This window comes from Chrysemys picta, chromosome 21 (assembly GCF_011386835.1).
Source record: "Chrysemys picta bellii isolate R12L10 chromosome 21, ASM1138683v2, whole genome shotgun sequence".
In the NCBI taxonomy this organism is placed as follows: Eukaryota; Metazoa; Chordata; order Testudines; family Emydidae; genus Chrysemys; species Chrysemys picta.
The window spans coordinates 3,911,621-3,935,263 of NC_088811.1; the positions used below are offsets into that span (position 1 = coordinate 3,911,621).

General features: G+C 48.3%; 1 protein-coding gene across 6 annotated transcripts in view; it reads left to right on the forward strand.

The window, feature by feature from the left end:
• MEGF6 (multiple EGF like domains 6) overlaps positions 1–23,643 on the forward strand; it is a 255,179-nt gene that overhangs the window by 215,138 nt on the left and 16,398 nt on the right. For 5 of the 6 annotated variants that reach the window (XM_065574928.1, XM_065574927.1, XM_065574930.1 and 2 more), the window contains 12 exons: positions 934–1,062; positions 2,073–2,207; positions 2,597–2,731; positions 8,179–8,304; positions 10,880–11,011; positions 12,065–12,193; positions 12,729–12,860; positions 13,696–13,824; positions 16,278–16,406; positions 18,608–18,736; positions 20,590–20,718; positions 21,617–21,745. In XM_065574928.1, the coding sequence (XP_065431000.1) occupies positions 934–1,062; positions 2,073–2,207; positions 2,597–2,731; positions 8,179–8,304; positions 10,880–11,011; positions 12,065–12,193; positions 12,729–12,860; positions 13,696–13,824; positions 16,278–16,406; positions 18,608–18,736; positions 20,590–20,718; positions 21,617–21,745 (1,563 nt within the window). The remainder of the gene's footprint in view (positions 1–933; positions 1,063–2,072; positions 2,208–2,596; positions 2,732–8,178; positions 8,305–10,879; positions 11,012–12,064; positions 12,194–12,728; positions 12,861–13,695; positions 13,825–16,277; positions 16,407–18,607; positions 18,737–20,589; positions 20,719–21,616; positions 21,746–23,643) is intronic. The other variant, XM_065574929.1, reaches the window with a different exon arrangement.

The following is a 23,643-nucleotide window of genomic DNA, read 5'->3' on the forward strand; positions in this document are numbered from 1 at the left end:
ATTCTTCAGCATTACAAAAAACATGGCAACTGTTTTATTCCTTTAACAGTTCAAATATGATTGTAATTTTTCCCAGGGGCTGGCTTAGTGGTCTAAGTGTCAGGTCTGAAAAAGCTAGACTTCCTGGAACTGCATGTTTGGCTGCCAGCAGGTTTGACTCAGCCCTTCGTCCTTCCAATGTGGAAACAGTGGTGCTAGGTGCCCTGGGGAGTATCTTGGATGCATAGAGGGAGGAAGTACCATGTGATTTGCTGGGTGAGGTCCTGTCTGATCTAGGGGGTCATCAGAAATCACAGGGTCTTTGTTTCCCACTGGCCTTTATTCCTAACCTGGTGCTTCCCATCTGGTGCCCTGGATGTGGCTGCATTTCAGGACTTCTGTGCGTTTCTGGTTGCAAAGCACTTTGGGAGCCTTTGCACTGAAAGGTGGCCTGGAGCTGTCAATGGCAATTTGGTGTTTTCTAGTTGTCTGTAGAGGTCTGTCCGTAGTGTGGGTTTATCATCATCCTGTCACACTAGATCAAGTCACTCTCCATCAAGTCCAGTATCCAGTCTGTGGTATTTGCTGATTCCTTGAGAGCACCCCAGCAGTCCATAATGCACCTAACCTAATAAACAGCCCTGTACATGAGGTGAGAGATGCAAACCCTTTCTGATCCCCGCAGCCATTGGATAATGCCCAGAAGAATATGATTTGACTACCCCCTTATTGAGATCTGACCTTGCAGGGAGGCAGACATTATTCTTGGTGACAAAATGATCCGTTCCTTCTTTCACATCCAGGTGCCCTGTAGGACTGTGATAATTTCTTATCCTATACAGGCAGTGTTTTTGCAATGGAGTGTTCTTGCCAAGTTCTGTTGTAAGCCCCCACTGACTGATGTGACACTCCTGTGCTGGGTGTTCTTACCAGAGTACATTTTCCCCTTTCTAGGCTGCCCTAAGGGATTCTTTGGGAAACAATGCAGGAAGAAATGCAACTGTGCCAACAGAGGTCGGTGCCATCGAATTTACGGGGCCTGTTTGTGTGACCCTGGACTTTACGGACGATACTGCCATTTAGGTGAGTCTGGCCAGCCGTAAAAGGGTTGGCTGACTGCTGGTGTGCCCCCTGGTGGCTGGGCGTGGCGTAGGTAGCTTTCCTCTTCCAGTACCCACTGCCGATGGTCGTGCTGTGGTGTGCTTCTTCTCATGACTTGGCCCTCCAGCCAGGTCACATTTTAGTCCCACCCATTCCATGTTCTTACCCCCTCTCTGGGTCCCAGGGTCCTCATGTCCTTCTCTCAGGGCTTTCAGTTATCCTTATCCTCTTATCAGGGGCCTCATGCAGACTCCTTGCAGCTGCCTGCCTGGACTTCTTCCTCTCTCTTTTTCAGGCCATCTCCCCACAACCTCTCTAGCTTCACCTTTTCTCGGGGCTGGGACTAGCAGGGCTCTCCTCTGGAATCCCTCAACACAATCCATAACTAAAAGTACAACAAACAAACCCAACTTCTGCCCTCCTTGGACTTGACCTTTCATCCCTCTCTGTTCCTCAGTTGAATGCCTCCCAGAGCTCTCTCCTCAGAAGTCCAGATCCTGCTCTTTTATCAGGGCTCACCGCTGCAGCTTGCTCCACCCCGATAGCTGCTCCTTGTCTCTCTCGGTATCTGACCGGGCGTCTATACTCCGTGGAGAATCCCCCAGGCCAGCTATCCCCCTGGGCCTCCTCCTTGACCCTGCCAGTCTCTACAACCAACAACGGACTGAAACATTCTCTCCTTCTCTACCTGCAGCCCCCTTCTAATCTGGTCTTCCTTTCTTTATAGTCATCACCCAGCTAGGCTTCATGTTTATTTAGGCCTGGTTCCCACCCTCCAGGTGCAGCCAGGTGAGTGAGTTAGCCTCTCAGGCCCACATTAACCTTTTCAGAGCCAGGATGAACCCCTTCTAACACTGTTACATTACCATCAGACCGATCTTTCTAAGAGTTCCCTTTGGGCAGGGTCTTTAGAGGGTGATAACAATGCTATTGGTTATCCTCTGCTGTTTGGTTTCCCAAAGCACTTAATGATGCTTTCCCACCACATCTAGCCTGCCCGAAGTGGGCCTATGGGCCCGGGTGCTCCGAAGAATGCCTGTGTGTGCAGCAGAATACCCAGGAGTGTGACAAGAAGGACGGTTCCTGCAGATGCAAACCTGGTTATCATGGCAAAAGGTGTCAGACAAGTGAGTGGTTAGGTGACACGGGCTGTTTAGGGGAGTATTTCCCTAGGCTTTCCTTTCCCCCCCTCCACTCATCAATTTTATTGGGAAAACAAAGAACCACTAAGACCCTCCCCCAGGACATCCTGTTAATTAGAACAGAAGCAAGCCCAATTTTCAACCTTGGTCAGCTAAGTTAGGGTGTCTAGTTCCACACACGTTGGATGCCAGTGGAAACTCCCTGAACTTGTGTCCGCAGTCCAGCTAGGTGTGATATGTTAGATCAGTGAGGGGTCTGTTAAAGCTCCACTGCGATACCTCGAATCCCTGATACTCAGTTTGGGCTGCGTGTTCTTCCCAGGTCTGTCTGCTAATGCCGAATGCTCTTTCTTTTCAATGACTGTCATTAACAGAGTGTGACTCTGGCTATTACGGTGGTGGCTGCAAGAACAAATGTAGTTGCCCCCTGGGAGTTTCCTGTGACCACGTGAGCGGAGAGTGTCAGAAAGAGTGTCCCGAAGGTTACCATGGGGAGAACTGCGACCAAGGTAAAAACGGCATGTGGAACTGGGCTGCAGAAGGGCACGTGTTGCGCCAGCACAGATTGTGCATGTGTCATATTCCACTTTTCAGAAGCTCAGTGAGCTTCACTGGCAGGTTCCTCTGATGGTGGCTGAACGCTGCCATTCAGCTTGTTATAGTGTTTCAAAACCACAGGGGGCTAAGGAGGAAATTTCCCAGGTACTGCAGCAACCAACGTGCTCTAAAAACTGAGAGAAAGAATAACTGGGCAGGCGGAGTCCAGATATTTTACGCTTTGCAAGGCTGATTCCTCTTGCTATAGCATGACTGCAGTGCTAGGGGTCAATATATGTACATCTCTAGTCTATTGTTCTAAAGGTTACAGAGGCGTTAATGACACACATAATAATTTCTAAGCATGCTGTAGATACAGGGTAGATTTTTCGAAAGTGCCTAAGTGACTTGGAAGCCTAAGTCTCATTGGAAGTACAATATAACTGGCTTCCAAATAAGTGCCAAATTATTTAAAACACCAGTTTTAATACATTGATACATTTACAGAGGCATTTACAGCACTTTACATTGAGGGTGGCATATTCCATTGTAAAATGCTTATTAGACAAATAAAGGACACGGACTCCGTACAAGGGTTGGTGTGAATGGTTTATTTCTAGGCAGGCACTTCGTTGAAATGAAGCTGTTCCTGTGTGGCTTCTGGCCTAAATTCTCAAAAGCCCCTACTGGTGTCATTGGGTACCTCTGGTTTTGGATTCCCAATGTGGGACACTGTAAAGGGACCTGATTTGGCGTCTTTCAAATATTTCAAGTTGGGCATCCGCAATCACTAGTCCCTTTGAAAATGTTGCCCTCCGTATGACTGTTCAGTGACTGGGCGCGGTGCCGTGGCTACAGTTTGTCTGTTAGTTCTCCAAGGATGAGCCCTGATTTATCTCCTCTCAAGTCCACTGAAGGGCTTGTGAAGTTCAGAAATGAATTGGGACAAAATTCTTCTGTGTCCCAACTTCCAGTACACACATACCACCTTCTTGCACACTTCTCTTTGTTAGGCCAAATATCTTTCCCGGGTGCCTGCAGTGCCCTGTGCCAGCTGCTGCCTATGCTGAGTCTGAACATCTGTAGTGGTCAATTTAAGCTTTCTCTCCCTATAGTCGCGAAGCCAGAAGAAGGGACAGCAAGAACTACTGTTACAACCCTCCAGCCTTCCCACCCCACTACAGCAGATCAAATGAGCTGAAACTGAAATGGCTTTAGATGATAAGAACAGCCAGGGGCTGTATCCAAGCACGGCAGTTTTTTAAAGTGTGCAGGGAGACGTTTTTTAATAATGATTCTTAATCAGAGCAGGAGGAAAAGGCCTCACTTTATCCTGCCGTTTGGGCGCCTCGTCTTTTGTAGATGAAGATGATATTTAGCGGCGTTTTCTTCTTATTCCTTTGACATCTGTTCATTTTCAGGCATTCCATCCCTGGCAGAATGGAGTCAGAGTCTCCTTTCTGCATTTTATTCCACATTAAAGCTTTTTTTTGATCTGCAAGAGGGAAAGAAAATCTTATATTTCAGTGGTCTTAAAATTTAACCTACTGCCCCCATATGATCCTGTTATCAGCTTTCTGCTCTTCAGAGAAGAGGGCCAGCCTGGCAACTGGGATACATGGCTGAACCTCCCAGGTCACTGCGGTGCAGTGCTCAGACTGTAAGAGCTCCCTGGCTTTGTTAGTTCACGGCAGATGTGCATGTTCGATTTTCTTGCAGTGAAACTCGCATAGGTTAATGTGAAAAGGCAGTAAAAGGACTGTTGGGGTGAGGTTTGAGGGGATGATTAACCAGGAAACATGACTGCAACAGAACTTGGAAAATAGCACTTTGGTCCAGCCTCCAATTTGGCCCATGGATCAAAAAGCATCATCTCCTTTTGTGTGGCTGTTTTGTTCTGTGGCGCATTAATTATTGTTATTATGTGTTTCTGACATTGGGGCCTATGGGCCAGCCCAGGGAAGGGCCCCAGTGTGCTGTTCAGACCCAGAGTGGCAGACAGTCCCTGCCCTGAAGAGCTTCAGTAAGAGCAGACAAGACAGACCCGGGGTGGGGGAAGGGCTATAACACACCAACACAGTGACCTGTGTGATAGCAGCATGTGACATGTTCATTCCTCAGTTCTTGGTCCATGGGGATGCTGAGGGGAGGAGTGGCCCCATCTGGGCCCCATTTTGTCTCCTCTAACCTTAGTGCCAACTGCTTGGATCCGGTAGGAAATAGCCAAGTGCTGTCATCTTCAGACAGAGAAAGGAAAAAACCCACAGCATAAAAACACTTGCTGCTGCTCAGCGTCCAAATTCTAACTGTAACCACCGATGGGTTTTAGGTTTGGCTTGGATCTCATGCCCAGGCACTTCATCCACACCCCATTCAGCAGATACAAATGTTAGTGTCATTTAGTAGCATGTGCTTATGCTGAATAACAGCACAGAAAAAGTAGCCCATTCATCTGATCAGTGAAGGCGAAAGCTATAGATTTTCACCAAAATATTCCAGTAGAGCAAGTCAAAGGGTTTGCTTTTATATCTATTCTACATCCCTGGGGCAAATGACAGCAAATAATCTATATCGATCAGCTTTGGCTCTGTGCCTGCAACCCATGCTCTCTGCTGACATGAAAACGCTCTTAGCAACAAAATCTGTGGCTTAATTTTGTGTTTGAATAATACAGTGCTGCAAAAAAGAGACAGGGGAAATAAGAAATACCCCGAACCCCCACACTCTTTTGCCTGATTTTTTTTTTTTTCCAAAAATTTTTTCATTGTCATGTGCTTCCTGGTACTATCCAGGTGTATAATTGGCTGTGCCAAAATACAGTGAGAAAGTTGTTTGTGTGGGGTTAATTTAGCTCTGACTGTAGGCAGGAGGTGCTCAAAATCTTAAGCCCATTCTTGTCAGATTTCTAGACCAGAAACTTGGGATAAACCCTGGAGATGAGCACACCTCAAATCGCATCCAAACTTTGCAGCTGGCACCCTTTTGTGGTAAAAGTCTGATCTTTGGGTTTCACATCTGTGCTGAACTGCTGAGGCCTATGAGGATTGTCCAACACTGTCTGAAAGTTAGATTCATGTTTGTGTTTCCCATCATGGCCAATGTTATGCGCATAGGACTGACCAAATGGTAATGCAACTGATTTTTCTTAGAGATTCTTCCCATGCCAATCAGGGATTATTCTCCTGCAGTTCTTTCCCTTTCTCCGATATGCTGCCCTCCTTGCCAAATCTACGAGAGTTTCAGGAATGTGCCAGAAGACATGCAGGAAACCTTTGCAAAGTTTGTGCTTCACTACAGAGTTCCTAGCTTCCAATCACCTGGGAAGCAGGGGTCCTTCCTAAGGGCACTAGTAGTCTCAGATCTTCCATATGGCAGAGAACTGTGCTGCCTCTGGAGCCATTGAGCTAGTTCAGAGGTTGGAAATTTCAATCAGGAGATGCTTTTTTAAAGAATAAGAACGGACTTAAGGTCCTCAGGGAAGAGTCACAGGAAATAACACAAATATTTTTATAGAAATAATAGGCTCTTGACTCTTGTTTGGATCTGGAAACTATTAAAGAGCGAAGACAAGCATCTGCCACCAATTAGCAAAGAAGAGAAACATCAGAAAACTCCGCAGTGTTGCTTTAAATCTCTGAACTGGTGTGGGTTTTTTCCCCCACCATCTTTTGTGAATGTCAGTGTGTTTCACTACCTGAATCGAATGAAACGCTGGGGCATATGAACCAAAACATTCCAAGCATGGAGCTCTCCTCAGAGATTAAAATAGGATTTAAGGATCTTTAACTTTGAGGCACTCGGTCTATGTGGGACTTAATTACTAAACCAGATCGTTCTGCAAAAAAAACAAAATCTGGCTTTCACAAATCATCCTCGCACAGTGAGCTAAGGAAATGAAAATGTGCGTTCCTCTTGTGCATGATAATTCTTTCTCTCACTTTGCATTAAATTATCCATTGTCGACAGTGCTGATTCATAAAAATTGGACTCCGTAATGTCTGAGAACTTTGGTCTCAGCCTTTGATGTGTTTTTTTGGACATCAGGTTATGCAATGATTTGGAAGAGTAGAGGTTTGACTCATTTGAAAATAGTGTTCTGGCATGTAAGTGTGTGCACATCTGCCCTCTAGTGGATGGGAGGTCAGATGTGCTGAGGTGTTGAAAGCCATTCCTGTAACTCAGGTGGGTGAGGCATGCAGTTACGAAGGTTCTTAGGGCTATTCCTCATGGCACTTGCATGGGGTTAACCGATGTCAGTGGTGTCTGTGTGCCAATATGTGTCCATTTTATGGGTGACTCAGTCTAAGCATGGGAGCTTCTTGCACGGCCTTTGCCCTCCTATTGTATCCTGCAGCAATATCATAATGTTGAATGGAGGCCGTCGCAATCATTTTGATGGCAAGAGACTGACATGACAAATGAATGGTTGCGACTTCTCTACACATTGTACAGTTAAGGCATGAAATCCCTGACCCAAACAGAAATATCCTCCTTAATTGTTAAGGGAACACAGGAAAAATTAGCCATGTGAACATCCCTTCCCACCCTCCCTTAGTTTACAGTGTTTTTGTTTTGTTTTTTGTTTAGCTTCACTGAACATTAAGATTTAGCCATAGATAAATTTGACAGGCATTTGATTGGTCGGATTACAGAAACAAGATCCCAGAAAATGGGTCAGTTGCGTTTCAGTACAAGGGAACCGCTGACATGAGGTCCTTAGTTGTTCCATGCCAGGAAGGAATGCGGGCTGGTTTACAGACAATGCCCAGTCTTGGTGGAAATATACTAAAAAAGGTGCGAAAATCTGGCAGCTTCTGCCTGTGGATGAATGCAGTTTCACAATGGAGCATATTCGTGCTCTGGGTGTGCCTATGATAAGGACACTTTGCAGGCAACAAACCATAGGCAGCAGGGGAGGGCGGTTTGGCCTCAAATGCTAGTTACTGAACACGTGAGCTATCCAGTGAAAGGGCAGGCACTCATTTCAAATAGAAAAACAGTGTGGTGCTGTGAAATTTCTCAGCTGCCTCCTTGTCAGGGACCTCTCCCTGGGGACATGGTGGGTAGGGTGAGGTCTGGAGCGGGGAGGAGGGCATGATGGCTTGGGTCAATAGCAGCCACATGCACACCCCACTAAGACATACTCCCTCTATAGCATGGAGCGGCAGTGTCTGGTCCTGTGTTCACGCCATCCTCCCCAGCTCCTCAGCAATATACAGTGCAGTTATGTTCCTTTCCACTGGAGGGGGGCCATTTTCCCTCTCCCCTTCTGACACATGCACGGGGAAGTAGCCATAATGTGACCCACAGAGTCAGGGAAGAGGTATCTTCTTCGTGGTGACTGTGATTGGCTGAAAGTCTTCTCTTGGAAAATGTGTCATAGTGAAGTGTGATTTCTCTTCCATTATTTTAACCGTAGAGTGCCCAGAAGGGACATTTGGAGTTAACTGTTTACAATCCTGTTCCTGTGGCAGCTCCCCCTGCGACCGGCTCACTGGGAAGTGCATCTGTTTGCCGGGTAGAACAGGACTTGACTGTGGCCGAGGTGAGAAGGCAAGAGATGGTGGTGGGGGGACTTAAACTGTCCATTTGGGTTTTTCTTTTTCTTTTGTTAAATTAAAGAGGTTTTACAAACCTCCTGCAAATAGATTGTGTGGAAGTAAAAAAAAAAAATGGCAGCATTATTTTTGTGTACAAGACTGACAATAAAATCAGCTAGTTGGGGTCCATTGTCCAGCTGAATGAAGTGTAAGCAAGTGATAAATGGCGTGAGGAATGAGAAATGAATTGGAATTGCCAATTGTTGCGGTCTAAGGAATTTTTCTTTACAGATGTATAAATTTTTTTATCATCCTCACCATGTCCGTTTAATGACTGGAAGACCAGAGATCCCTGAATAAAAAAGCTAGCTACAACAGCTGGAAGATATTAGTCATATTGAAATGTCTTCGTTCTAATAGCTTGACTGAGCAATATAAGACACACATGTACGGCACTTAATAGTTCCCCCCAGCCATTGGAGGGGCTTGGTATCACTTTAACAAGGAGACTTGACTCAGCTTTAGCACTTCTCAGCTTCCTGGCTCCTTTTTGGAACTAAATGCAAATCTTAGGAATGCGGAGCAAGATCTCTGTCTAGCAATGTGAAACCATCTTGCCTGAATGCAGACCACCTGCTTGAGCAGGTCAGAACTCACTAATTTTAAGATCAAGCAGCAAGAAACACATTGGAAAGCGCTTGGGCTAGCACAGGTTGAAGAATTACGTGCTTGCATAAAGCAGGCAAGAAAGCAAACCTATCTCAATGCACAGCAAAAGCAAGTGGTTCGTTCGCTCTTACAATTTTAGGATGCCATTGTGGGGAGCGCTGAGCACCATCTGTTCCCATTGAATCCAATGAGAACGGATGGAAAGCAGCGTCATGCAGGATCAGTCCCTTTTGTAGTGTCCGTAAGCGGCTGGCCTGCTTTGCTGTATGTCCATCGCACATTTGATGCGGTGCTTCAGCTGCACCAGCGGCCTGCATGCACAGTCAGTGCATTGTGAGTGTTCAGCTCCTTACTCAGCAGATGCTTTGGGATACCTAGAGACTCCAAGGTGCTAGAGAAAACGTAGTTCAGCCTATTCGACCTTAGTATCGCTGGCTGGAATTTTGCATCACTATAGGCACTGGATGAATTGTTCTTTCTGAAGCAGCCCTCTTTGAAACTCCCAGCAATGTGGCTTTGGTGAAAAGCTTGTGGCTTGTGCACACAAAATGTCGTTTTTCATCTAGAATATCAGAAGAAAAACAAGCAAAACAGGTAAAGAAAACAGACAGAACTGGCTAATGCATGTAACAAGCAAAGTGGATTCAGAAAACCGGCTCAGGAATGAATAGCCATTTGCTGTGGAGGAGGCAGCATTGCTGAGTTTGTAGAGACAATGTACCTCATTTCACTCCCGGTATGAAACGGGGCGACAGAGAGAACTTTTTGGCTGGTAAGGGAACAGCATTGCAGACAGACCGGAGTGGTGCAGAATGATGGCATTCGTAGAGACTCTGTTGTGTTGTCATAAAGATAACTGGCCCCAGCAGCTGGGATGCGTGCAGTCTGTCCTGCAGCTCCACAGAGAGAGAGAGTATCAGAGGGGTAGCCGTGTTAGTCTGAATCTGTAAAAAGCAACAGAGGGTCCTGTGGCACCTTTGAGACTAACAGAAGTATTGGGAGCATAAGCTTTCGTGGGTAAGAACCTCACTTCTTCAGAGAGAGAGAGGAAATTCAGATCACGAGAGCACAAGCCTCACTTAAGTCATAAAGAAACCATAAAATAAACCTGTCTCTTTAGTTCCTTTTAAATGGCTTTGTGGCGAGGTGCCCAGGGCTTGCAGGCACCCCAGGGCTGTAATATTTGAAAGAATGCTCTTGAATCGAAGAAACAGATTTCCCAGCTCGTTCAGCGTTACATTCACGTTGTTCAAACTCCTGGAAAGATTGCCTGGTGGGGGAAGAAAAGGCTTGTTAAGTTTAACTATGTGACTTCAGTGCTGCCTTTCTAATGTCATTAGCTTCCCTCTCTTCCCTGGAGTAGGGCCCGGGGACCCAGAAAGTAAGGGAAAAAGCTTAATTCAAAGTAAATAACAATAAAACTCCCTGGAGAAAGTAAATAGGGCGAATACTCTCTCTGAAAGCATTTGCACGAGGGTGGGGGGGTGGAAGGGGGAGAAAACAGATTTGAAAACTCGTTAGTGCTTTTTGCGGCATCTTTTGTTCGTGGTATTTGCTTTTCCTGTCCCCAGGCCCTGATGTGGGAGCAGCAGTAACAGAAGGGGGAGGAAGGTGTAGAGTGGGCAGCATGGTGGTCTTCAGCCACTTTCTAGTGGACCGGTGTCCGCATTACCATTGATACTAATTGCCACCTTATTAGTATTCTCAGCAGAATGGGGCCCACCAAGGGGTGGCCTCTCCAAGGTGGGGTTGTGTCCACTGGCTGCACAGAAGCTTGCCCTCTCCCTGCCCTTAGCACACCGGCTCTGTGGATAAAGGGAGCCGTGGAGCTGGCACCTTTCCCCAGCACTAACTGCCCTTTGGAATAATGAGTGGAAATTCCTCTGGCATCCGTCTCTGTCTGTGCTTCAGCTTGCCCCGCTGGCCGCTGGGGAGTGGGCTGCCAGGAGATCTGCCTGGAGTGTGAGAACGACGCCAGCTGTGACCCGGCCACGGGTGCCTGCCTGTGTCCACCTGGATATGTTGGCGGCCGCTGCCAGGATGGTAAGTGGGGCCATTGAAGGCTGGGTTCGTTCTGTCTCGGTGAATGCGCGTGGGTAGTGATAACTAGGATTCCTACAGGCGAGGCCTGGAGTATCCTACTTAGTGATCTGAGCCTGTGGTTATCTGTCACCACTGGGCTAAACAAGAAACGGCGCTTAGCATTGTACACCCTGGAGTGCCGTGCATTAGCTGGTATCCTCGCAACTCCTAGGAGCTACCACGGGTCCCTTTTATAGGGAATATGTCTACGCTAGGGGGACTATACCAGCGTCGCTGTGGTGCTGTAACCCCATAGTGGAGGTACAGCCTACAGCACCAGAAGGGTTTTTTCTGTTGGTGTAGGAACACCGCCTCCCCAGGTGACGGTAGCTTCCATCGACAGAGCTGGGGGTGAGGTCAGCATAGCTACGCCGGCCAGGGCTGTGCATTTCTCACACCCCTAACTGCAGGGGCGCTGGGACCATTTTTACAGGCGGGGGCTGAGAGCCATTGAACCAAAGTGGAAACCCCGTATATGATGGAAATCACTTCAAGCCAGGGGGTGCAGCAGTGCCCTCCCCAACCGCACCTTTAGTTCCAGCACCTGTGCCTGACCGCCGTCACTCTGTTGACCTACATTTTAAACGTAGCCTAGGCCTGGGAAAGCAAGGCACCAAGAGGTGGTGCAGCTGGCCCAGAGTCACACAGCGAGTCAGTTCCTGGGTCCCAGTGCTCTGCTCAGACAGTCCCTCTGGGATCTGGCAGTGGTATGGAGCTAAAGTCTAGCTGCTCGCAGGTATGTGGCTTAATCCTCCTCCTTGTCTGACGTACGGAAGGAAGCAGTAATGCCAGAAGGAATGCAGCCCCTCAGTGTAGGTTCCTGGACCTGGCCAGCCCAGGCGGGAGCATCTGAGCTCAGGCAAGCAGGGTTTTAAATGCATGTGGCTGATGGCCCTGCTCTAGAGCCATGCTGGAAATCGGGGTGTGTAACACCACACGCTGCCTATCAAAAATGTAACTACCGCACCGTTGCTATAGCAGCAGTTTGCTCTTAATATCTCTCTTCCCTTGCAGTGTGTCCAGCTGGCTGGTTTGGGCCAGGCTGCCAGATGAGATGTAGCTGTGGGAATGACGGGCACTGTCACCCGGTGACAGGGAAATGTAGCTGTGCTCCTGGCTGGACTGGGGATAACTGCAGGAGAGGTACGGTACCCTTTGTGTGGCATGGACATGGTGTAGAGGGCACCTCTCCTCGGTGTATGTTCGCTTTCATCTGTCTCCCCGTTCTGTCTCTTACAGTCTCTGCCTACCTGCCTTCCCCCACCCCTTCCGTGTTCTTTGTGGGGATTCAGTCTGTACAAAATGCAGTGGTACCCTGTGTTACCTTATCACCTACTATCAGAGGGGTAGCTGTGTTAGTCTGTAGCCACAAAAACAACGAGGAGTTGCATCTGAAGAAGTGGGGTTTTTTACCCACGAAAGCTGATGGCCAAATAAACCTGTTAGTCTTTAAGGTGGTACCGGACTCCTTGTTGTTCTTATCACCTAGTTTCTTTCCATTGACCTGGCCTGAGGAGTGCTGGCTGCGTTCCTCTTTCTCTCTGTCCACATGAGCCGTGCCCATTGATAGAAGCCACGCACATGCAGCGGAGAGAAGAAAAGCCCCCTCTCCCCTGTGTCTTTGCCCAGCTGAGCGAAGGGCACTGCCACTCAGGGCGAGGTCTCTCCTCTGTTTCAGCCTGTGACGCTGGCCACTGGGGCCCCGATTGTGCTAACACTTGCAACTGCAGCAACAGTGACGGCAGCTGCAATATGAGGACAGGACAGTGCATTTGTGAAGCTGGCTCCACGGGACTCCATTGTGATCAGAGTGAGTGTTGTCAGCAGGCTGGTCTCACCTTTGGTCTAGCCAAGCTGAACTCTGTTAGCTTTTATGGTAGGAAAAGGTGCTGGCCTGGCAGCCCTGCTGAGTGAAGACCCCTGCTTACCCACAATGGTTAAAGCACAGGTAGCAGCCGGGCCAGCTACCCCCATAATGGCACATCTGTTGGGGGTGGGGTTGGTTCTTTTCCCATGCCCGGTCTCTTTGCTGATACAGTAGAACACCAGAGTTACGAACTGACCAATTAACCACATCCCTCACTTGGAACCAGAAGTACATGATCAGGCAGCACAGACAAAAAGAAAAAAGCAAGTACTGTACAGTCCTCTCTTAAATGTAAACTGCTAAAAAAAAAAAGAGGGAGAAAGTTTAAAAAAAAAAGATTTGACAAGATAAGGAAACTGCGTCTGTGCTTGTTCCATTTAAATTAAGATGGTTAAAAGCAGCATTTTTCTTCTGCGTAGTAAAGTTTCAAAGCTGTATTAAGTCAATGTTCAGTTGTGAACTTTTGAAAGAACCACCATAACATTTTATTCATAGTTATGAACAACCTCCATTCCCAAGGTGTTCGTAACACTGAGGTTCTACTGTATTACCAATGAGTGCCAGTTGTGATTGGTATTTTGGTGACATGGATCTGTTCCCTAAGTCCTGGAGCAGAGACCACCAGTCCACTCCAAACAACCAGCCGTCAGATAGCGCTACTTTCATTCACTGCTGCCCTCACTTGGCAGGGTGTGAACCAGCGGCCCCACGTAGCCCCTTAAAGTGACCCTGATTGGAAGGATGCTCTGGTCAACGTTGGTTGCCTTGTATTTGCCAGAGTGTCCAGAAGGATGGTTTGGGCTAAGCTGCCGACACCGGTGTCAGTGCGACAATGGAGCCGTCTGTGACCATGTCAGTGGGGCGTGCACTTGCAGCCCTGGCTGGAGCGGGACGTTCTGTGAGCGTGGTGAGTACCCTGGTTTTGCTCCTTTAGGAGAGCTAAGGAACCAGTCGTGTCTAATGGAGTCTCCATGTCACTGGGAATTGTACAGGACCTCCTACTGGCAAGAAGCATCCAGCAGGACTGTGGGGAATATTGCACTGTCCCAAGCTGGCCCCGAAGTTTAATTCTGGAGATAGCAGGTTCATACAAACAAGTGAATGACAGTGCATGTAAACAAGGAGCCTCCCTGTTGGCACATGCATGTGGGTATGTTCTGGCAGCATGAAGGCTATCTGATTTTGCATGGTGCGTGCATTTGAAAAGGGTAGCTCTGCACTTCCTGGTTCCCACTGAGATTGAAAGAACCAACAAAAGGCTGCTCTCACCTTATCTCCAACCTGGTCAGATGCAAGAAACACCAGCAATCTCACAGCAAGGTATCCCACTCCATGCGGGTTGGGTACTTTTGGCAAAGCTCCAAGCTTTCGGGTATTTATCCAAATCGAGCTGATGAACGTTTGGAGAGTCCCATCTTCAGCTGTAAGTTCCTTGAGGCAGGGACGATCTTTGTCATTATGTGCTTGTACAATGAGATCCCCATCCTTGATAAGGGCCTTTAAGCTACCTCAATACTAATAGCCCATTACTGGTCCAAAGCTTCTAATTATGGAGGCTAAACCCCACAGCCTTAATGTCCATCGATGTATTTGTAAAGCAATTCACTAACCAAAAGCATCTGCAGTTTTGAACAGTCCTCTGAGATTTGCCAAAGATTCAGACTGACACCAGCATGTTTGTCTGTTCCCAAGGGCCTGAGCCTTAATCAGGAAGATCACTGAGGGTGCAGATAATCCCCACGCACCACTTTACCTCTTAGTCAGAAACCTGGGCCAGTGTTGCTTTTCCAGAATGCCCCTGGTTTCACTCCTTGCCAACAGCCATCTGCAACAAGCACAATAACGTGTGTTTTATACGATGAAAACCAAATAAGTAAAAAAACTCCCTCCCGAGCTGAGTGAGACCTTGAAAAGGCCGTTTCAGTTCAGAGCAGGCTTTTGCTGTACAGCTTTAAGCCCCATGCTTTTACAGTGGATACTGCAACAGACCCCCCCCTTAGCGATGGCTAGAGGACAGCCCACTCGCACTATGAAGGGGAACACCAAGAGCTGGCAGCCGCTTTGACGACAGATTTAGGCCAGGGGTGCGGGACGGGAAGGAGGTGAGTGCTTTTTTGGGGACTGAGTCTGCCAGCAGCCACACCGCCTTGGAAGGCACAAGGGGAGCCCATTTCAAAGCCAAAGGGAAGAGACCATTAGGCCCTGAGACGAGCGCTTGGCTATGTTCTCACACGATTAGAGCCATGAATGCACAGGAGAAAGGTTGAAGGAGGATATGTACAGTTTTTATGGGACAGGAAATGTATCTCACCAATGAACCGTGAAGTGAGTTCTCGCTACACAGGTGGGATAAACCACAGCACTGAATATGCAGGAACAAATATTCCGCCAGTCTTCCAGCCCAGTTTGTAATATGTCAATATAGAGTTTTACAGTATTGTTAACAGCTGCCAACTAAAGATCTCCAATCAGGTTATAAACATGAATGAATGAAGCAAGTATTAGGGCTTGTCTACACAAACACTTAGTTTGCAACACATGCAGTGTGAATCTGCCCTGGGCTAGCCTGCCATACATTATTCCCATGTGCACCCTGCTGATGCACACTAACAGTTCCTTCCTGCGCTTTGATCTACACCATTGCAAAGTGGGGTAGATAAAGTACACTAGGGAACTGTTCTTGCCCATCAGCAGAGTCCACACAGATCACTAGTGCACAGCAGGCGAGGGCGTGGTAGATTCACATCCCCGCTTGCTGTGGACTAAGTGTTTGTGTAGACAAGCCCACGGTATTCGTCGTATGTCAATGGGGAAATGGAGGCACAGGGAGGATAAATGACTTCTCCAAGATCTGAGGGTGAAATTCACCCCTGTGCAAAGAGCTAGCACAAGATCCTCGCAACAAGACAAGTGGTAATAGTCTTTGCATGGCTCACCCGCAGTTAGTGAGCTAGAGTGGGGAACAAAACCCGGAAATCTGGACTCCTGGTCCTCTGCTTTAACCTGCCAATACCGCTTCATTCTCAGATACTGTATTGGTTAGTATAGTTCTATTACTATAGAAAAATCAACTTGTTTGATAGGACAATCTGGGGCATTAACACAGGTGTGTCGAATAACCAGCCCTCGCCTTCCAGGGGTTGTGGCTCTCCTATTGCGGTACCCTGCAGTTCCAAGTTTGAATCCTGTCATGGTGCAAGGGTGTAACAAATTTTTTTTGCGAAGTTCCTACAAATCCACTAGCAAAGCACTTTATGAGAAGAATGAGCTATTGTGTAGTGTCCCTCTCTCCTTGGGAGATTTCCAGCCCTCTGCGCACACGTTGAGACAAACATTTCTGGGCTTTTTCTGTTTTCCCAGCCTGTCCCGATGGATTTTATGGCCTGGAGTGTCAGAAAACCTGCACATGTCTGAATGGAGCCCGCTGTGATCATGTGACAGGGCGCTGCATCTGTCCCGCCGGCTGGATTGGCCTTCACTGTAACCAGAGTAGGTTCTGAGGTTCTATCATTAAAATCTATCCCAATAGAGGATTCCCATTTGCAAGCTACTGGTGCCTTTGAAGGTGAATTTGGTCAGAGACGGCTTGCAGTCGATCATACAGTATCCTGGTTTCTCCGTCTTGGCACGTGATCCAAAGAGATTGGTGTTTGCCTCTCTCTTGCTGCTTATTCCCACCTCTGCTGCTTTCATGACACGGAAAGGAGTGTGACGTCAGGTAGGGAGTAAGCAGCAGGAGATGCTGATTGAGGTGTTAAACCCTGGGTGGCACTCCTGTCGGATGATACTACGAGAACGGGAGCCCTTGAAAAGGGACGTACCGGGTACATGGATCAGCTTTGAAGGTGGGTTTTACCCTTCCATCCCGAAGAACACCGAGTAATGTACAGCCCTTGGGCCAGATCTCAGGTGGTGTAAATCAGCATAACTTCACTGAAGTCAGTGACCCTGCTCTGATTTGCACCCGCTGAGGATCTGGCTCTACTTATAGGAATCCCATATCCAGTTGAAACTGCTGTGGCAGCGTAGATTGGCTAAAGGTAATTACTCCACCTGGATTTTGTCCAGGATGAAATTGTCCCTCTAGTGAATAGTTTTCAAAGCTTTTCATGAGGTGCCAGCCGCTCTTTAAGAGCTTGTGCTAGTGAAACAAACATTAGGGAGGGGGGAGGAAAGGCTTCTTTCCTGTGTGACACACACAGCTTTGCTGTTGCCTTCACATTGGTCTGAAGAGTCAATGCAATTGCTTGTGCCAAAATAATCAAAGAACCTGCTAAAGTCTTGCAATAATGAAATCCTTCATTCTCAGAGCACTGCTGCCTCTGTAGTAGTAGTAGAAAGGTGGGGGTTTCAGATGTAGTTTGAAGGCAGGTTTCAGACACCAATGTCTCCTGCGCCATTGATGGCTTTCACCTTCAACAGATGCGTGCTGTTTCCACAGGTCTTTTCCACTTTTGATCTCCTCTCTCCATTTCAGTCGTGCTCTTTATTGGATGCTGAGAACAGCTGTGCCAGCCAGGGAGGGAGAATTGACTTTGGAAAAATAAGCCCCCCTCTCCCTGGCCCCCCAGACCTTAACCCTTTTCTATAACCCATGCCCATGGGAAGGTTCGGAAATGCTGAGTTAGCTTTTCTTATTTTTACATCTGCCTATTACTGCCAGATTTCAGCTAGGGCCAGATGTGGAAGTGCCAGAGTGGGCAGTTCTTGTGCTGCATCTAGCATGACTATGATCAGGAAATCCCCAAAGTCTCAGAGAAAGCCTGTTCTTGCAAGATTTCTAGCCCCGTTTTATAGACTAACGAAGTTCAGAGACACTTTTGACCCGGACCTGAATTGTGCAGCATTTATCGGAAACAGACTCCCAATCTCAGGGAAATTAGGGGGGCAAATTTTGTCTGTTTTGCAGTTTACCTCCAAAAGTTTTGAATGGCTCAGCCTCTGCGCCCATAACTGCAGATAGTAGTGAGGTTTGGGGCGTCTGTGAGAACGGCTTCCTAATGGATTACTTTCAAAATATCATGAAAAAATAACATCCATATTTGTGAACTGCAGCCATATATACAATCTGACTGTTATTTTCTCATGATAGTGTAAACACATTTTTTACACACACACACACACACACACACACACACACACACACACACACACACACACACACACTCTCTCTCTCTCTCTCTCTCTCTCTCTCTCTCTCTCTCCCTCCCTCCCTCTTACTTTTCTTGAGCAGACATAGCTGGCAGTTAACCTGACTTTCTTGTAACATTTTCATTGGTGAGGTTGCTGGTTCATCCCCTTTGTCTTCTCCCAAACAGTGGCATTTCTGAATCAGCAGTAAAAGTCTATGTAACTAATACCTGTTACTGAGGCTACATCTACACTACGGGGGGGGGTGTCGATTTAAGATACGCAAATTCAGCTATGCGAATAGCGTAGCTGAATTCGACGTATCGCAGCCGACTTACCCCGCTGTAGGGACGGCGGCAAAATCGACCTCTGCGGCTTCCCGTCGACGGCGCTTACTCCCACCTCCGCTGGTGGAGTAAGAGCGTCGATTCGGGGATTGATTGTCGCATCACGACGGGACGCGATAAATCGATCCCCGAGAGGTCGATTTCTACCCGCCGATTCAGGTGGGTAGTGTAGACCCAGCCTTAGTTGTTGTGCCTACTTCTGTTTCCCTGCAGCTTGTGAGGCTCACTGGTATGGAGAGAATTGCAGTCAGGCATGCAGCTGCTTTAATGATGCCACCTGTGACCATGTTAGTGGACAGTGTCTCTGTGCGGCTGGATGGACAGGCGCCACATGCCAGCAAGGTAATACGACGTGTGGTCACGTCCTATTCCAAACTGTCTTCTTCCTTGACGTGCGGAAAGAATCAGCCAGTGGAAAAAAAAATTCCAAGTCTCTGTGAGTTGTAGTTTGAATTGGCCTCGCAGCTGTGCTCTGGTGGCGTGGTGATGAGCCTGGATCATGGTTCAAATCATCTCCACTTGTGCTGCACATGCAAACTCTCAGTGAGGGCTCTGTCTTGCAAACCGCTGAGCATTCTGGCCCTAATCCAGCAAAGCACTTACTCCCAAGTCAATGGGACTAGACATGTGCTTACAGTTAAGCATGTGATTACGTGCTTTTTCGGGGGTCCTACGGCAGCTTAACATAACACAAGAACATAAGTACAGCCATACGGGTCAGCCCAATGGTCCATCTAGCCCAGTATCCTGTCTTCCGACAGGGGCCAGTGCCAGGTGCCCCAGGGGAAATGAACAGAACAGGGCAATTTTGAGTGCTCCATCCTCTGTCATTCAGTCCCTGCTTCTGGCAGCTGGAGGTTTAGCATGCAGATAAAGGAACTTTAGCTAATGCAGATATAACCTGTTTTACTTGACTACTACAGTAAACGACAGAGAAGTTGTTTTTCCACCAAGGACTGCGTCCATCCTATGGTTCTTTGATAGAGAAGTTTTGTAGCATTGCCCAGACATGGAAGAGCAGGGTGTTTTGCAAGCCAAGACAGAAGTCACTGGCTGCCAACCTGTGGCACTAAATTCATACAACTCCCTTTAAAAATAATTCAGTGTATTCCGGACTAAACACTCTCCAAAGGCATCTGGTGGACAATTGAGTTACTTAAATTTCATGTCATCAAGTTACTGATCCCACCAGCCTCCTTATGCCAGGCACAGACATCCCAAGAAACAGGAGCACGTTCCACTGGATCCTGCAGCGATGTTGTGAGGCTCTATTTGTGACGCCCTAGCTTGTTTCTATGGCAGCAGCGGGTGAAGTGGCAAGCACGGGGTTATGGACCTCCCTGCAGGGGCAGGAAGGAGCAGAGAAATATCTTCACTAGCAACAAAGCTTTTGCAGGAAAACACAGGCCAAGCATAGTTCAGCATCAAGGCTCTTTTCTTCCAAGTTTACTGTGTTATGAAAGGCACTCCCCGCCCCCCATCTGGCCTTTGGAAAAGCCAAGCGTATAGCAGCCTTGTGCCAAGCGTATAGCAGCCTTGTGCCAAGCTGTGTTTAGCTGGTGAGCCAAAACCACCTTCCTTGTTCCAATGGGCTATAAACCTCCAGTCTTCCAACTCGCTGTGCCACGTTTTGTTGCGACCTTCCCCAGTGGGACCCAGGAGTCTAATACATTCCCCCACACTCACCAATCTGGGCTCCATGTGCCATTTCCCAGAGGGGGGGATCAATAACTAGAGCTGAGGTTCCCAAACCTTGTTTTGCTGCCCACCTGCTCAGGAGGTCAAGGCACCACCAAATGGCTAAAGGGGGAGCTGTGGGGAAGCTCGCAGAGGGTGGGGAAAGCATGGAAGAGAAGGGAGAGGTTACGGTACCGAGGTTTTCCATGCACGTGACTCCCTCACCTCTCTGCTGTTTCTCTCCCTTCCCCACCCCAGCCCAGTCCCCTGTGGCGTGACACCCCTTATGTGCAAGTAAAAATGCAGAACCTTCCTGTGGGGCCAGCTAGGCAGCCCCCAGGCATTACTGCATTGTGTTCTTGTTACTTATTTCTAGTGGTAGCAGCTCCATTTCATTTCTGTCTACTCCTAACCCCCCTCCTCATCCCCTACATTACAACAGGCCTGATCTCTGCATTTTAAACCCAGTGTCGAGAGCTGGTTTCTGACTTTGGTCTTTGTCCTAATTTTCCCCCAAGCGTGTCCATATGGTTTCTATGGCATGAACTGTCACCAGCACTGCCTCTGTCGGAATGGCGGAACGTGTGACCCCGTCACGGGGCACTGCACGTGCCTAGGAGGATGGACTGGATTGGCTTGTGAGCTGGGTAAGCACCAGGAGTGGAGCAGCTGGCCATGTTAACCGCGGGCCGTTGGAACCTGCAGAACGTTTGTTGCACGTTTGACCCACTCCCGAGAAGTTTTCCCTAATGTCACTTCAGTCATTTCATGCCCCAAGATTGCAAGAAAATAGTAATTTGGCTGCAGAAGGATAGCGAGGAGCATTGTGGAGTCTCAGGGAACATTGTTTGGGCCATGTTTGTATTGAAATGTAATAAAAACGGGGCTACCAAATTTCCAACAAAAAACAGCAATGCAACTTCAGAACATTTTGAGTTTGGCATCAAAACCATTTGGAACCAGAGTGTGTCTGAGCTGGCGCAGCACGTGCCCAGGAGGGGAGTACAATGTGCTTTCTAATCTCATCTACAATCAGTCAAGTCTGCACCCAAGGGGAGGAACACCAGTGGTCAGTGGAGCCTTAACTCCAGTAGCCAGTCTTAGAACAATCTGGTGATAACAGCAGGGTCATTAGCCTTCTCCCTCTAGAGTACGTCTACACTGCAGCTGGGAATGTGGCTCCCAGCATGGGCAGACAGACAGGCACTAGCTCTGCTTGAGCGAGAGTGCTAAAAAGAGCAGTGTGGACATTGCAGACCCCATGAAGGTGAGGGCCAGCCACGCAAGCTCAGACACAGGGATCTGGGCAGGCTCGAACTCAGGCAGTTAGCCCACGTCTCCACCGGCGCTTCAGTGTCCACACTGCTATTTTTAGCGTGCTTGCTTGAGCAAAGCTAGCGCAAGTCTCTCTACTCAGGCTGGGGGGGCTGCTCCCAGCTGCCCTGTAGACACATCCTTACTTTCTGTCCTCAAGAAGGAGTTGTGGGTTTGTATTTCTGGTGCTATTTCTAAAACCACTTCAGTCAACTCTCTGGCTTCCCCTAGAATGTGCACAAGGACGGTATGGTGTGGATTGCAAGCAAGCCTGCGACTGCCAGAACAGGGGGCTGTGTGACCATCAGACAGGCCACTGCATCTGCCGGGCTGGCTGGACTGGGCAGCAGTGCCAAAGCGGTAAGTGAAAGCCACAGGAGCCCACCAATAGTTGTAGCTCCTGCTTACCTGCCAGGACAAGGGAACGGGGTTGGCTGGCCTGAGCCCTCCCTCAGATGGAACCATCCTGAGGTTCAGGGAAGTCGAGTTACCTTGTTTTTTTAAAAGGCTGCTTTTGATACAACGAGAAAAGCACAAGTCCTCTCTGCTGGAGGTAGCAGATACTTTGCTTGGTGCATCTGTTCTAGGTGCCAGGGAATTATTGAGTAAATAAAGGGCCCAACGTTTGGCTTGCACAGCTCAAGAGAAACATGCCATGGTTTTAGCTTTGCAAACTTGTTCTGCCTGTCGCTGTGCTCCCCTCAAGGTCTGAACAAAAGCAATGTTATCCTGCGTGAACGCAGCGCTGTACAGTCCCGAAAAGGCCATGTCCTTTCCCAGAAATCCTAACGTGTCATCCTGCTCCCCCGAAGTCAATGGCAAACCTCCAGGAGCAGACCCTGAATGAGACAGATACACAGCCTGCCCCTGAGCAGCAGATGGCAATGGAAGACAGAGTGAAGCTGAAATGTCATAGGAAGACCTCCTCCTGACCCAAGACTTTAATAGCTTTATGCTGCTCCAGATCTCCTTCCCTTCTTCCCCCTTTCCAGCTTCTGAGCTTACTCACTGCTGGCACCATTGTGCAGACCTGAAATACCTGGCTTCTGTCCTAAGCACCAGCAAGCTCTTAGGCCTGCCTTCTGTCGGCCCTCGTATTCATCTTATCTACAGACTTCACTAAGTACCCTGGCGAGCCCTTTGCTATTAGCTAGTGTTGAAAGGGAGGCTGGCTTGAGAAAGGGGAGCCTCAGGGACTGGATCAAGTCCCAGAAGATCAGCAAAGGGGAGCCCCTCCCCTCCCAGAAGTTCCAGCAGCCACAGCAAGCGTAGGCCACTGTGAAGGGGGTTATTAGTCTGAGGCTGGTGATCAGCTGAAGCCAGGGGCGTGAGTGAGTTGTCTGCCGCAGCCATTCCCACCCTCAGCAGCATGGCTAGGAAAAGCCCTGACATTTACAAGGTGTTTACGGTGTCACTGTTTTGGTTCTGGGCTCTTGTAGGTATTGTGGGTGTGTGGCTGCTTTGTTCCCTGGATCATTAGCAGGAAGCAGGCTGTGGCCTGTAATATGAGGTTGCTGGAACATTTCTTAATGTGGGACGAAGGTCAGGCAAGTTTCAAGAGCTGTTGGAGGCTTTGCAAAGCTGAGAAATCCTAATCTTCTCCTTCCCGAGTATCCCTTTCATGAGTATCCCTTTCACTGATGCACTCTCTGGCGGAGCTGTGTGCACGTTACGTTATGTGTAGCCTTGTTCCGCTCCCTCTCAGCCTCTCTTCACACAGGTCGTTCCAGGGTTCTAGTAGTTTTTGTCCTCTCTCTCTCTCTGAACCCCTTCTATTTCTGCTTGATTTTTCACCCCCGACCATGGGCATTCCATTGAGGTGTATAAGGCAGCTCTGGGGGATTTCAGACTCAGATGAAAGCAGGATGTGCTCTTGTGAGATATCCGACCTCATGGTTAGAAGAAAAGTATCTGAATTTTTGGATTCTGCTCTGAACGGAACCTTCAGAAGCTTCTGAGCCTTCTCCAAGCAGAATATCGAGTGTTCTGCTACGTGGCATTGAGCTCTTCTTGGGCCAGTGTGCATGAGGGGCCACGGCAGAGGTCTGATGGTGCCGGTGAAATTTATTTTAGTGTTTTCCAGACCTGGATGTGGTGTCATGATGCAAATTGCAACCAGCCATGCCAGGATACGGTTCTGTTTCTCCTTCCAATTAGAAAGTACAGGAGAGAATTACCCACAGAAGCAAACGCTCAGTGGAAGATTCCAAATATCTGCTCTGTTCCATAGCCTCCCTGCTTGTTACCCTCACTTATTT